The sequence below is a fragment of the Frieseomelitta varia genome, unplaced genomic scaffold (genome assembly GCF_011392965.1).
Source record: "Frieseomelitta varia isolate USP_RPSP 00005682 unplaced genomic scaffold, Fvar_1.2 scaffold_215, whole genome shotgun sequence".
In the NCBI taxonomy this organism is placed as follows: Eukaryota; Metazoa; Arthropoda; class Insecta; order Hymenoptera; family Apidae; genus Frieseomelitta; species Frieseomelitta varia.
In genome coordinates, this window is record NW_025109917.1 from 6,382 (window position 1) to 21,752 (window position 15,371).

At 37.1% G+C, this 15,371-nt stretch overlaps 1 protein-coding gene across 1 annotated transcript in view; it reads left to right on the forward strand.

Moving 5' to 3' along the window:
* The first annotated feature begins 4,069 nt into the window (after positions 1-4,069).
* Positions 4,070-15,371, forward strand: part of LOC122527362 (plexin-A4) — a 362,759-nt gene continuing 351,457 nt past the window's right edge. The window contains exon 1 of the mRNA XM_043651474.1: positions 4,070-5,377. Coding sequence (XP_043507409.1) covers positions 4,211-5,377 — 1,167 coding nt within the window. The 5' untranslated portion in view covers positions 4,070-4,210. The remainder of the gene's footprint in view (positions 5,378-15,371) is intronic.

The following is a 15,371-nucleotide window of genomic DNA, read 5'->3' on the forward strand; positions in this document are numbered from 1 at the left end:
AATACACGTATCTAGTTTTCAATGGAAACATAAATCATCGTCACAACGTCGTCGATTACAATTACGAGAAAATGGGAGAAAAAGGGAGACCGTAAACTGGAATTGACGTGTTGCAGAAGGGAGGGAGGCACCCTGTGATGGGTGTTCAGAAAATAAGGAAAGTTTTTCGTTGCGATTGAACCGTTACCCTCCGGTCGCGATAAGGAAGAACGAGGGCCAGAAGAAACATCTTTTTCTTCCTCCGGTGCCAGTTTTCTGCATTCACTTCTTCCCTCGGACTAGAAAATTTTTTCCCTCTCTCTCTCTTTCTCTCTCTCTCACTTTCGTTTTTTCCTCTCCCCTTCTTTTCCCGCGCGCAAAGTCCCGCACAAAGTCAGGCGTTTCATTTCGTTAAGAGGAGTATGCGTGTTGGGGGTTCCGATTCAAAGGCACCTGGTTTCCCCAGTCGATAAATTGTCAGAGAGACTCTCCCCTTCTTATCTCTCTCTCTCTCTCTCTCGGCACTATCCCCTGTGTTCTCACCTCGCCGTACCTTTTTCTTTCCCGTTCAGTGACTTTTAGGAAGTCCTACGGTGAACTCTCGAACGTTGAGGCCTTTCTGATCGCGTGCTAGAGTAATTATCGTGAACAACGTTGCGTCCCTCCTCGTCGAGGGGAATGGCATTCTCTGTTCTGCTTTCGTCGCACCACGAAATTCTTGCAACAGTTTCGGTTTCCCCGCAAATTCGCCGACGAAGTACACTCTTGCTCCCACGAAATTTTATTCGCTGCGAAATGAATTTCGAGGTTTCAGAGCGAGTCGCTCAAATCTCGAGCATTTTTATCATTTATCAATAAACTATGACATTCAGTCACTTTTCGTATAGATTCTTTGAAAGTTTAGCGAAGGGCTTCATAAAAATTCGTAGAAACAAAGAGTATTCTCAACACACGTGAGAAGAGATTTTTGTATTTTTAGGTGAAAAGTATTTTTTCGTATCTAAAAAAAAATTTTATTGGCGAATATGCGAGTAAAATAGAAGTATATTACATATATAGGGTGGATCCAAAGATTCGCCCCACTTATGTTTTCATTAACAAAACATTAAAATGTAAGAGAGAAAGAATAATTTTATCGATCTCAAGTTAAATTTAAGTTCAAACATGATTATTATTCGCAAAATGACGGATTTATTTTACTCCGGGAGTGACTTTTAAGCCCGCTCTATATCAAGTAAAGAAGTCGACACACAATTCGTAACAATTCGTATACGATTACTTACATTAGATGCTTCAAATGTGTCTTCTGATATTGCAGAATATTACAGCGCACGTTCCACACGTATGAATAATGCGTCACGAAAGATTACAGAGACGACGGATTCATTTGTTTCCGCCGCCAGCTCACTAGCTACGTCTCTATTGTAAATTACAATTATCGCTGATAAGTTGCAACGCTTGATAACACAGAGACAAACCGGTAGGGGGGACAGCGAAATTAGTCACGGGGACGAAATTCCATATCACGATTCTACTTTATCTCTCGACAACGTCCTTATTATTCTTGGATCTTTCTAACGTGCAATTTCAGCTAAACAATTCAGTTGCTCATCGCTCACAGTATCAATTGTTCTGAACCCGCGACGAGTCACGGTCGCGTGCAGGCAGACGTTCGATCCGCTGCGAGTTTGAATAGCGATAACCGGTGGCAATTATCCCAGAGTTGAAAGGTGTGTCGTTGGCTGGCAATTAATGTAAAACAGTCGGCGCGGTCACGCTAAACGTCGTTCAGCGTCGTCCGCGAAAAACGCTGGCTGCCCTTTGATTCAACGCCGGCCTTCGTCTTTAGACTTTTCGCTTCGAGCGGTTCCGCTTTGCAACGCGAGTCCTGTTATCCCGTGAGTCCGGTAACGCGCGACTTGCGCGATAACGAGGCAGAAATTCCGAAACTTCACGCTTCAATGGTATTCTGAAATTAATACCACCGCGCGCGCATTCTTCCTCGTGGTTGAGAAGCGCAAACTCGACAACGGAGCCAGCCGTTTTCACGTTTCGTTTTTCTGTCGCCAGTAATGGAAACTTCTTGGTGGAAGGACATCGATGTTAAATGGTTTTATTATGTTACGTCAGAGGTGGCGAACTGGCGGCCCGTGTCACTGCTTCTTTGGCCTATCCCCTCCACTGCATCCACTCCCACCACCGCATCTATCCCCTCCACTTTAGTTTTGATTAGGCTTTGACTCACAATTAGTTAAACCCTCTATGGGCCCGTGTAACTTTCAGTTCACATGCTAATATATATCGACATTTTACCAACTAATTTTAGTTTTTTACACAAGATGACGTGTACGTCTTAATTATATAATGTCTCTGAGATAGCTCATAACAATATTGATGACGGTTTGCAGCACCATCAACCTGAAATAATAATAATAATAATTATTTAAAATTTTTTAAACTGGTAAAGTTTTTTTTTAATCTGCATATATAGGTTTATAATTGTTGATTTTCATAAATTGCATAAGTTTTTTTATATTCAAGAAGAAAATTCGGCCGACAGAGGGTTAAGTCTCTTGCGCTGGAATGACGTGACACGCATGTCGAGAATTTTTTTTTAGTCCCAAAATTGCAATATTTCTTCAGTCTTCGCTGAAGTATAACCCAGGCAAAACAAATAATAAATTTGTTAAATTACTTTTCAATAATTTCGGTCCGACGAATTCGAAAAGAAAGCGACGAATTATTGTATACGGTTTGGTCACTCGTTATGGTCCGCAATCAGTTGCCAGCGCAAGTGGCCGAGGACAGAGGTCAAGTTGAGAGGGGGACTTCTTTCTAACACGATGTTTGGCTTTTAATATTTCTTCCAAAATTTCGACTGTTTTCTCACTTTGGGTAAACTTCAACGTAAAGTTCAACGTATCCGGAACGAGTATAGAAAAAAAATTATGATCGTACTTTTTGTTTTAAATTCATTTCGAAATTGATAAAAATTTTTCAATAATTTTCCTCAGAGTATTACAATATTAAACTCGTCTTATAAAAATAAAACTGAAATAAATGTTCAATCGGTATGTTTTACAAAAGTTTTTTTTTTACAGAACTGTATAGTATGTAAAGTATAGTATATAAAGTATATATATGTATATATAGTATATAAAGTATAGTATATAGTTATATACTATGTAAAGTATAGTATATAAAGTATAGTAAGGATAAGCAAAAGAGGAGTTAGGTAATATCGAGGTTAAATTGTTAAGTATAGCATAAAAGTACAGTGTAAGTTAGTGTTAAATTGTTAAGTATAGCACAAAAGTATAGGATAAGTAGAGTATATAACAGATATGAAGAGTGAAGAGCGACAGTGAGAGAAACAAAGAGAATGAAAAAAAAAAGAGAAATGTAAACCAAGTCCACATTCACGGTTGTGAAGCCGAAAAATAAAATTATCTAAATTATCCAAGTATAGTATGTAAAGTAAATTTTACAAAAGTTGAAGATTTCTTATAATATCACAACACATTACGTTACCGATACAAAGTCACTCAGATCTTCACTTTTTTGCATCGAGTCGAACATTGACGCGATAATACGAATCTATCTAATTTATCTTTAACAAAAGTTGAAGATTTGTTATAATATCACATCACATTACGCTACCGATACAAAGTCACTCAGGTCTTCACTTTTCTGCAACGAGTCGAACACTGACGCGATAATACGAATCTATCTAATTTATCTTTAACAAAAGTTGAAGATTTGTTATAATATCACATCACATTACGCTACCGATACAAAGTCACTCAGGTCTTCACTTTTCTGCAACGAGTCGAACACTGACGCGATAATACGAATCTATCTAATTTATCTTTAACAAAAGTTGAAGATTTGTTATAATATCACATCACATTACCGATACAAAGTCACTCAGATCTTCACTTTTCTGCATCGAGTGCATACACTCACGCGATAATACGAATCTATTTAATTTATCTTTAACACTCGAAAACCTTAAAGAAAGTAAAGTTGAAATCAGGCGTTATCGTCGATGATTTATCTAATCAACAGCAAGATAAGAGAGAGAGAGAGAGAGATTAACGTGTGACTTTGCTTCGCAGGTCTGTTCCGCGAGGCTCGAGGAAGACGCCTCCGCGAGGACTCCCGGGCGGAAGGAAGGAGGAGGAACAGACCGCCTGTTGCGTAGCGGTAGAAAACCTAGTAGTAGAGTAAGATGCTAGTCTTCCCGTGCAGCAGCGAGCCGTCGACGACGACGATGCTGTCGCATCAACAGCAACTTCGTCTGCTGCTGTCGATCCTGGTGCTGCTGTCTCCCCGGTTGCCGGTTCGCTCGACGCCGGCCGACATAGTACAAAGGTTCCACGATCCGGAAGTGAAGCGGATGAACCACCTGGTCGTGGACAAGAACACCGGCCGCGTGTACGTGGGCGCGGTGAACCGGCTGTATCAGCTCTCGCCGGACCTGAGCCTCGTGGTGAAGGAGGTGACCGGCCCGAAAGGGGACTCGACCGCCTGCTCGATGATCGACTGCCCCCGGGAAACGCCGACCAGGCTGGTCGACAACGTGAACAAGGCGTTGGTGATCGACTACACGACCACCAGGCTGATCTCGTGCGGTAGCCTGTCGCAGGGCACCTGCCGCGTGCGGAATCTTCACAACATCTCGGACGTGGTGCAAGAGGTGAAGGAGGCCGTGGTGGCGAACAACGCAACGGCCTCGACGGTGGCGTTCATCGCGCCCGGTCCGCCGAACCCGCCGGTCTCTCAAGTGATGTACGTCGGCGTGACATTCACCGGGAACTCGCCCTACCGGTCGGAGGTGCCCGCCGTCAGCTCCAGATCGCTGGACAAGGACAGGATGTTGAACATCGCGGAGGCGGCCGTCACCACCGGGACAAGGATGTACGTGAACTCGTTGTCCCGGGAACGATACCCGATCAACTACGTGTACGGGTTCAGCAGCGGTGGATTCAGCTACTTCATGACCACCCAGATGAAGAACACCGACACCGCGGTGTTCATCTCGAAGCTTGTACGCGTCTGCCACGACGACGAGCATTACTACTCGTACACGGAGATACCGATCAACTGCACCAACGACGGCACCTACTACAACCTGGTGCAGGCGGCGTACGTCGGCAAGGCCGGCTCGGTGCTTGCCGGCGATTTGGGCATCACCGCCCAGGACGACGTGCTGTTCGCCGTGTTCTCCGAGAGCAACAGCACCAACAGCGACGTGCCCAAGAACCATTCGGCCCTCTGCGTCTACTCGTTGAAGGCCATCAGGAGGAAGTTCATGACCAACATACAAAAGTGTTTCAGCGGCGAGGGCCACCGGGGTTTGGAGTACATCTCCCCGAGTCACAAGTGCATCTTAACGGTGAGTTTTCTTTCAAACTCTTTCTCTTTTTACGATCGACTTTCGACATCGTTCGCACACGCGTCGAGCATTATATAACAGCAGCTGACGTTGACTTTGAAAGTGTTTGAGCGATTTTCCACGAATCGGATCTTCTCGGCCGGAATCGTAAAAATGCAATAGCTTTCGGGAACACGTGTTACGCCAAATGCGAGTAAACGGTGAATAAAATCTTTCCATCGCCTTCGAAGGTCGTTTGCTTCGAGCTTGTTGCTCGCAACTTGCATGTAACAGTCGCGTCTCGCGATCTCTCTCTCTCTCATTTCTCTCCTCTGTTTGAATTAAATCGCTGCGAATCCACGGCCAGAAGAGGGAGGAGAAACGAGTTGAACGATAAAAGCGGCGCGTTGTTGGTGATGCACGATGAAAAGTCTGTTGCGAGTTGAAGTACGCTCTCTCTCGTGCACGGAAAGGCAGCACGCACGTTCCGTCGTTCGATTCTTAATGGAGCTAGCTATCTTCGTGAAGTATCCGGATAGCCAAGTGAGTCTTGCGTGGTATTTGAGACTGGCGTTAGTTAATTCCAGTAACGAAACGATTTGTAACTCACGTTCACCAAAATGGCGGAGAACCGGAGGAAAGACATTATTCGAGATGATACGTCGGCAGGAAAAGATATTTCGAGGTTAAGAAAGATATTTAATTCAGTATCAGCTTTGAAAGAGTCATTTCTCGCAGCTGGAAATTATTGTTAGTTCAAAGAACGAGCCTACTACTTTATTATTGCGCAGAAATAAAGACACTTTTCTTTTTTTATTTATTATTTATATATTTGTAAATTATTGTAATATTATTATATATTTATAAATTATTACAATAATATATTTATATATTTATAAATTATTGTATATTTAAAAAATTTTTTTCTAATTTTTTATAAATTATATTTATTATTCGGAAGAAATAATTTCCCGAAAACGTAATGAAAAGAAATCATGTTTGAATTTAAATATATTTTAATTAACGATTAGTTTTTCCTCGTAGTTTGAAGTTTTTCCTGGAAAAAAAAGTAAATTATTATTATTATTTGTCGCTGAAATATTTTTTTTATTTTAGTTTTTATTTTTTACAAATTATATTTATTATTTGTCGCTGAAATATAACTTACCTTAATACGACCATAATAGATATAAAGAGTGGGCCGAAAATCACTTCCCAGTAACATAAATCCGCAATTTTTTCATCGTACATTTCTCTTTAACATTTGGAAGAAATAATTTCCCAGAAACGTAATGAAAAGAAATCATGTTTGAATTTAAATATCTTTTAATTTGAAAAATTAGTTTGATGTTTTACTGAAAAAAAAAAAATAAATAAATAAATAAATAACCAACGATTCTTCGCATTTTTTACTTACCAGCGAATGAAAATTAGAGTAGGCTAATCAGTATAGTAATTAGAAAACGGTGCAAAAGGAAATGTACATCATTTCTCTCAACGATCGGTATCAACGACCGAAACGATACTGAAACTGACAGTTACGAGGGTTTCGGACCGTTCGAATTATTAATCGCGGCTTTTCGCGTTAATCTCGTCCCGCTCAGTTGTTTTCGCGTTTCGCCGAAATATCGCGAATATTGCGAGATCGAAAAACACATTGGTATATACATGTGTCCGCCAGCCTCGCGTTTGGTAGCCGGTTACAGCCTGCGACACAAAAATAATTGGACACGGCTTAACTCCGAAAGCCTCTCCCCCGCGAATTAATAATTCCGCGCGTGTAACGTGTAGTCGTGAAATCGGCTTCCGCGGTTTGCGCTTTTAATTTATCAAAAGCGCGCTTCGCCGGCGTCTGCAAAATTAAAACGAGCATTAATAATTAATTAACACGGGTTGCGCAACCTTGCCCGCACTTACGATATTGAAAATCGGCGATTCGGGCGAAATTACCGCGCGAAAAGCGAGATACTCTCTGTGTGAACGATGTCCCTCGGTAAGTTTGCATCGAGGTAGCTGTTGTTTATTTCTTTCCTTCGTATCTGAAATCATAGCTCGAGATCCATAAGTAAAAGTACTTTAGGAGGTTCATACAATGCTTTTCAGAGTCGATCCTTTTTTTTTTCATTATGCTAGAGAGAATTGTTCTTTCGTTAACTGCCAATGCGTGAAAAACATCATTTTCTTTGCATATTGCGCAATTGTATCGATCGTAAAAAATTTGGCCGTCGGTGCAACAGTCAATTTAATCTCATTTTAAAACGTGAAAAGTGTCTGAGTTTTTTCTTTTTTTTCTTTTTAAATGATTTTACATTAGTTAGTCAGTGAGAGGGAGGACACCTTTTCTCGATAATTGTATTAGTTCAAACCCGTCAATCAAACAATTTTCTTTGTGACTAAATCTGTCATATAGTTTCCAAGATTGAAATTTTTTTCTTCACGAGTCCTCAAAATTCACTGTATGATTTCTTTACTCCACCATTTCATTGAACTCGGAACATTGAGGTTTCTTGAATTTTAGTCACTTAGCTCTATTATTATAATATTATATTATTAATTATATAATATTGTAATATTATTATGTTATTATTAATATTATTATATTATTAATTATATAATATTATAATATTATGTTATTATTAAAATTATTATATTCACTGTATGATTATCAAAATTCACTGTATGATTTCTTTTCCCCACCATTTCATTGAACTCGGAACATTGAAGTTTCTTGAATTTTAGTCACTTAGCTCTATTATTATAATATTATATTATTAATTATATAATATTGTAATATTATTATGTTATTATTAATATTATTATATTATTAATTATATAATATTATAATATTATGTTATTATTAAAATTATTATATTCACTGTATGATTATCAAAATTCACTGTATGATTTCTTTTCCCCACCATTTCATTGAACTCGGAACATTGAGGTTTCTTGAATTTTAGTCACTTAGCTCTATTATTATATTATTATAATATTATATTATTAATTATATAATGTTGTAATATTATTATGTTATTATTAATATTATTATATTATTAATTATATAATAGTATAGTATCATTATAATATTATAACTCAGAGTTCAATAAAATAATGGAGAAAAATCGTATTACCAGTTTCAAGAGGAGAATTCAATCTTGAAAATGGTCGTGGATCTAGTTACGAAAGAAATTCTTTAAACTTTTTTCTTTACACACACGTTCGTTTGGCCAGATAGTCGGAGTGATCGGTGAACCGAGAATATCGGGGGTTCGTTGTCGTGTGACAGCGTAGTCAGGGGCGTTAAAGGAACCCTCTGGCGAAAGAAACACGAGAACGCAGGGCGCGTACTTTCTTCCTCGATTTTACGCGTGCAGCCACGCGTTGCAACCCGGCTGAACGATCGTTTCTCATTTACATGGGGTCGAATGTGAGGCAAACTTTCGCTTCGTGGAGTGTGTGTCGTACCTATAGTTGTTCCTATAACCCGTTGTTGTTCAGTTCGTGCATACCTTGTCTAGGAATTTAATCACGTTTTCGCTGGCAACTGATTGCGGACCATAACGAGTGACCCAACCGTATACGATAAATTCGTCGCTTTCTTTTCGAACTCGTCGATATGATATTACTGGATAGATATTATTGAGAGGTAATAGATTTTATTATTTGTTTCGCCTATTTTGTTTTACTTAAATACTTAAATACTAGATACTTAAATACCAGACACTAGATACTTAAGTACTAGATACTTATATACTATTTACTTAAATATTAAGTACTTAAATACTATTTACCTAAGTACTAAGTATTTAAATACTAAATATTTAAATATTAAGTACTTAAATACCATTCACTTAAATACTAAGCACTTAAATACTATTTACTTAAATACTAGATACTTAAATACTAAGTACTTAAGTACTATTTACTTAAATACTAAATATTTAAGTATTAAGTACTTAAATACTAAGTACTTAAGTACTATTTACTTAAACACTAAATACTTAATTATTAAGTACTTAAATTACCAAATACACTAACTACACTAAGTATTTAATTACTAAATACTAAATACTTAAATACCAAATATTAAATACTTAAATACTAAATACTTAAATATTTAAAACTGAGGAAGTGTTACAATTTTGGGACAAAAAAAATTTTCCAACGTGCGTGGCACATCAAATCCAGCGCCAAATGTCAAGGTTTAACGGCCCCTTCGGTTATCCTTATCTGTAGACTCGAAATAAAGAGGAGGAAGTGACGAAAAACGGTGGGGATCCGAAGAATCAATCCTGGATAAACCTCGTGAAATCGAGTCAGTCGATTTTGGATCACGGATAGTGGCCCAGACGAATGATTTTGTTGAATGGTTGCCAGGCTAGGTGAGCTCGGAAGGCCCAGGAAGGTTCTCTGTTTACCACGTTCAAATCAATTGGCCGCGACTTCGCGAGAGTGTCTCTTCTCGCCGTGCTCTTCGTGTTTGCGTAACAGGTGGTGGTATCGAAAACCTCGAGGAGAAGTGACGACGCAGAAGATCGTTATGTGCTTTTTCCTTTCGTACGCCACTCGAGAAATTGCTCGATGAACGATTGCGCTCGATATACTATACTCGCGAAACTTTATCTCTTTCTCAGCATGGCCAATCGTGATGGGGGGAAAAAAGGGGTTCGCTTCGGAAATAGCATGAATATGGATCGATGAGTTTTTCGCGACATACACGCAAGTGTGGTCTCGTGGCGTCATAAGGCGTAATGTCAAAGGTTCCCACGAATGAGTCATAATAAAGCACGTTTGCACGGTTCGTTTCCGTGATAACTGAAGGAAATGGTTCTTCGATTATTCTCGAGAAGATCGACAGAATGATTTTTGAGACGATACTCAGACTTGTCAGAGATTTTCGTTTGAAATTTTTCGTTGCACGATTCTTCTTTTCTCTTTCGCTCTCTTCAGAGACATTTCACAGTGTTCGATACACGTACGAAACGATTCGCGACAGAAGAAGAAAATAATGGCCTCTCTGAATGAAAATTTTTGTAGAAGAATTTACCATTCGTTATCACACATAAGTGGGTCTTCCTTCTGTTAGAAATTGATTTTGAAAAATTTTATTTATTTCAGAAATTTAGATTTAGAATCTCATTTTGGAAATAGAATAAAACTTTTCTTAGGAATTAGAAATTTTTATGCCATTCTTTTCGTAATATAATATTTGTAGTATATAATTATATTTATATAAAATATAATAATATATTATATTTATATAAAATTATATAAATTTATATTCTATATAATTATATTTATATTATATAATTTATATTTATATAAAATATATTTAGAATTATAATTATATTTATTAAATTATAATTATATTATATATTATATTATATAATTATATTTATATTATATTATATTATATTACATTATATAATTTATATTTATATAAAATATAAATGTATATTGGAAAAATTATTGTTAGGGAAAGAAATATTTTTGATGAAAGTTCTAAATTTAGAAGAAATATTTTTGATGAAAGTTCTGAATTTAAAGTTACGAGCCTGGCTCTAGATAAACTAGTATCTAAAGATTCTTCGTAAACGCCGAGAGATAACTCTTCCGTTTGAATTATTACACACCCGTGAATTTCATTATAGAGCTCTTTGTTTCAGTCGACTTTCGTCGGCAATCGCGGAACTGGAACTTAAGATAAGAAAATTAATTACGTCCCTATTTCGTGATGATTCTTTTCTATTTCTTTGTGTTTGACTTCTACAGCTTCTTCCGAAGGATCTCTCATCCGGTATCTCGCGTTTGAGTATAACAATTTCGACTATTTTTGTTGGGCAAATAATATTCAACATATTTAGGATCGACATGCAAAAATCACTTGCTACCTTTTGGTAGCAACTCACTTCGAAATTGACAAGAATTGCATGATATACGAATAACTAAGAGAATTCTGAAGAAAGTTATTATGTCAGAATTTTTCAGTAATTGTATTTCTAAATTCATCGTATGAAAACGAAACTAAAGAAACTAAATATTGCTCCTGCGACAGGGAAATGTACTTTTTGAAGGGTACAGGTTAATTTATCACGTATAATTTCGTGTTTCAATAGCGAGCTGATACATTTTATAAAAGTGGCAAAGTACATTTACGTTATGTACATCTCCTGACGAGAAGTCGACATTTCTCAGATCTTACACATGGAATATTTCCACTTCGAATCGTACACTGTGTGAGTCTTTTCTGTTTCTTGTTCGTCGCTGTCCGAGTCTCTTATTTCTCTCTCTTTCTCTCTTTTTCTCCTTTTCGTCGTTTCCTTTGCATGGAACGCGGTGAGAAAGTATTCGCCGCGGAACACAAAGGATTCGTTCACGCACGCAGGGCGAGAAATAGTCTGAACCTGCCACGGGAAAACCACGTGGAGAAGAGGAGTCGGCCACCATAGAGGAAGTAAAGATTGTTTGTTTGGTCCAACTGGGCCGCCGTGGGACTCTTTTTCTTTATCTCTCTTCGACTCCACTTTCTCTACTTGGCTCTCTTCCCGCTCTTTTTCCCATTCTTCTGAAGGTTTTCTTTAATCTTTATAACAGATCATTCGTAGAACGTGTACTTTTTTATATCATATAAATTTTTAGAGTTTTTTTTTACGTGTATATTTGTTATATTAATAACTGTGACTGTGACTGTTAGACGAATTCTACACCTTCGATTTGATGGAAATACATGTAAAGAACCTATTGAGTTTCTGGGTAAAAATTATTTTTTCTTTTTTTTTTCTTTTTTTTTTGCATTGCATTCATCGTGAAAATAAAATTTTTCAAGGAACCTATGAAATCTGGCAAAGAAGTTTGGACGCGTACGTGCTAACAGCGACTTTATGTTTCTGAACACGTGAATGTCTATTTTACGTAATTTTCGTATGAAGTTTCACTAATATTTGATCTGTTATAGTTGTAGCATCAGCGTGAGTCTAAATAGTCAAATAATAAAACTAATTGTTAACATTGTTCAAAATATAAACATTACATAATATAGATATCCACGTATCCAGAATCATAAAGTCGCTGTTAGTACGCACGCGTTCGTCATGTTAAATGATGAAGTAACTTTTTTGTCATGTTTCAAGAGAATTATTAGGTTCCTTGGAAAAGAAATTTCACTTTCGTGATGAATTGAATACAATGCAAAATATAGAACCATAAAGTCGCTGTTAAGACGCAGTGTTAAATGATTGAGAAACTTTTCTGTCATATTTTTAGAAAGTTAATAGATTACGATCTATAATTCTTTGGAATAATTTTACCTTTGTGATGAGTAGAATACAGTGCAAAAAACAGAACTATAAAGTCGCTGTTAGGACGCAGTGTTAAATGATCAAGAAACTTTTTTGTCATTTTTCAAGAAAACTATTAAGTTGTAACCTATGGTTGTTCGAAAAAGTTTTACCTTCGTGATAAGTAGAATACAATGCAAAAAAAAATTTTGATCTTGAAATTCAGATCAATTTTGTGGCATTTACATGTATTTCCATTAAATCGAAGGTGTAGAATTCACCTATGATAGCCACGGTCAAACTTTTCTTTCCACTCTACTAAAAGAATTCTTGGCGCGAGATACTGCTCACGTCGAATTACTATATTCGCGAGCCAATTGCCAGCGCAAGAGGTTAAAGTCACTGTAACTAACATTAAGAGACTGTAACGAAAATTTCCAATGTGATTCCTCGAAGAAAACGGACACCATAACGATAAGCAGATGCGACGATCGCTCGACTCTCAACCTCTCGACCCTCCACAGTCGATCTTCCTTCCTCTGAATTGCATCCACGGAGCAACGTATTTGAAAAGTGAGATGGTTCGTAAACGTACGAACGTCACATCAAAGACACGCTTTGTCGTGTGGTCGGATGAAAATGTAATTCTTTCAATGGCAGCTTGATCGAACTGTCAAAAAAAAAAGAAAAAAAAAAAAGAAAACGAAAGAAGAAAAGAAACAAAGTGTGTGTTGGTTTGATGTAGGTGTAGCACCACCCAAGGCGTTTATGGCTCTCTCTCTCTTTTTTTGTAAGCCGATCAAGCGGGATCACGAAACTCGTCGACACGGACGTTCTTAATTGGAGCTAATCGACAGACCACCTTTTTCACGCCACTTGATGGCCTTTTTTATGGTTCACCGAGGATCAATGAGCTGCGGGAAACATCAGCTCTTGCTTAGGATCTCATTTAGTCCGCGAGTCGAACAGCCTCGCGTACATTTAGAAAACATGTTATCCTATTAACATTGGGGCTACGAAAATGGTCAAAATGATCAATAAATGATAATTTATTTCGATATTTTGTAGGTGTAAAACAATCTGTTTTTAGAGGCTTCAGCAACTGTTCGTAAAATACAAGCTAAATGAAAACTTGTGCACCCTGTTGTATTGTAAAGATTTTCTGTTTTCTTTCACTTTAATATTCCTCTGGTGTTTTATGCTTTACTTGTCAGTATTTCTAGTGTCAATTTTTTAACTTGTAACGCGTTCCATTATACAGGATGTTCATATTTATCTGAAGTGTCTCCGTAATTTTGTTAACAATAGTTAACGTGGCAATAATGACTTTTTTTTCTCTTTTTTCCCTTTTTCTTCTTTTTACGTGGAATGATTTCACTCTTCAGTCGAAAAATTACTAGTGTAAGAGAGAGAGATATTCAAACTTATTAATTTTATAAAAATCTATGCGTGAAAGACAAGGAGGCAATAACTCTCGTCATTCAGGCAATAAATTTTACAGAATTAAAGTTCAAATATCACCTAAATCCATAAATTATTCTGACATGCGACAGATCGAGGAAGTATCGAGCTGCGTTGATTATTGAGCGAGGAAACTAAATTAAAAAAAAAAAAAAAAAAAACTGAAGGTAAACATAAAATTACTTCATCTATGATCGTTATTGCGACATTACGACCCCTCCTGTACTTTTAATAACTTTCTCATGAATAAAATCTGTTCGTATCTCTAAAAACAGCGGAGATGTTTGAATCCTGTATATAATTATCTTTCATTATTCCTGGAATTAACAGCGAGCAACACGTTCAAGATAGTTTAAACAATCATTAAACAAACGATTTAGAAACGAGGATCAGTCTGTTTTACTGGCGTAAAAAATTTTCTGACGGAAAAAAAAAACAGAACGAAGACAGATTAAAGAAAAACAAAGAACAAAAAAAAAAAAGGTTACAAATTTACTTGCTCTCCTATCAGTGAAGATAAGCTTTTTCGGGCGATTTGGAAAACGCATTTAACAGCGAGGGACAGAAACTGATATCTTAACGAGGCGTAATTTGTTATCTTTTACGAACAGAAAGGCTGGCACTGTAAGGGAGATAATTTCTTATCGAGCTGACGAGATAACGCGGCGTATCGTTAATTTCCTCTCTCACTCTCTGTAACGGGAACACGTGCTTTTGCTTGTCCTACGGGTTTCCGCAATATTAGCACGACTCGATACCTACTTGGTCGGAATGTAACGTAAATTAGTAAATTACGCAATTACGTTTCTTTCCCCCGTGGAATTTTTTCTTTTATTTGCACTTTGTGTCTGTGATACCTCTTAGTTTATCGTTAACTGATACGGAAAATTACACACGGTACTCCGGAAATCCTCTCGACTCGCGTACTAATACATTGGAATAATGTGATAGGTGTACATTCGATTTGTGCAGAATTTTTTACAAAAAAGAATATTCCTTTTCAGTGAAACGGCGTGCACGTTTTTATCTGAAAGCTAGAGCATAAAATTCTCATTGAGAGACGTTGAAATAGAAGAAACAGAATATATTTGCAATAGATATGTAGAATAATATCTTTGTAATAGATATAATGCAGATATAATTTTTATAATACAACAGAGTACACAAGCTTTTATTTACGTATTTTACGAAGAATCACTCGAGTCTTCAAAAATATACTGTTTTGTATTTATAAAATAACAAAAATATTCAGATGGCCATTTTGATCATTTGGTGGT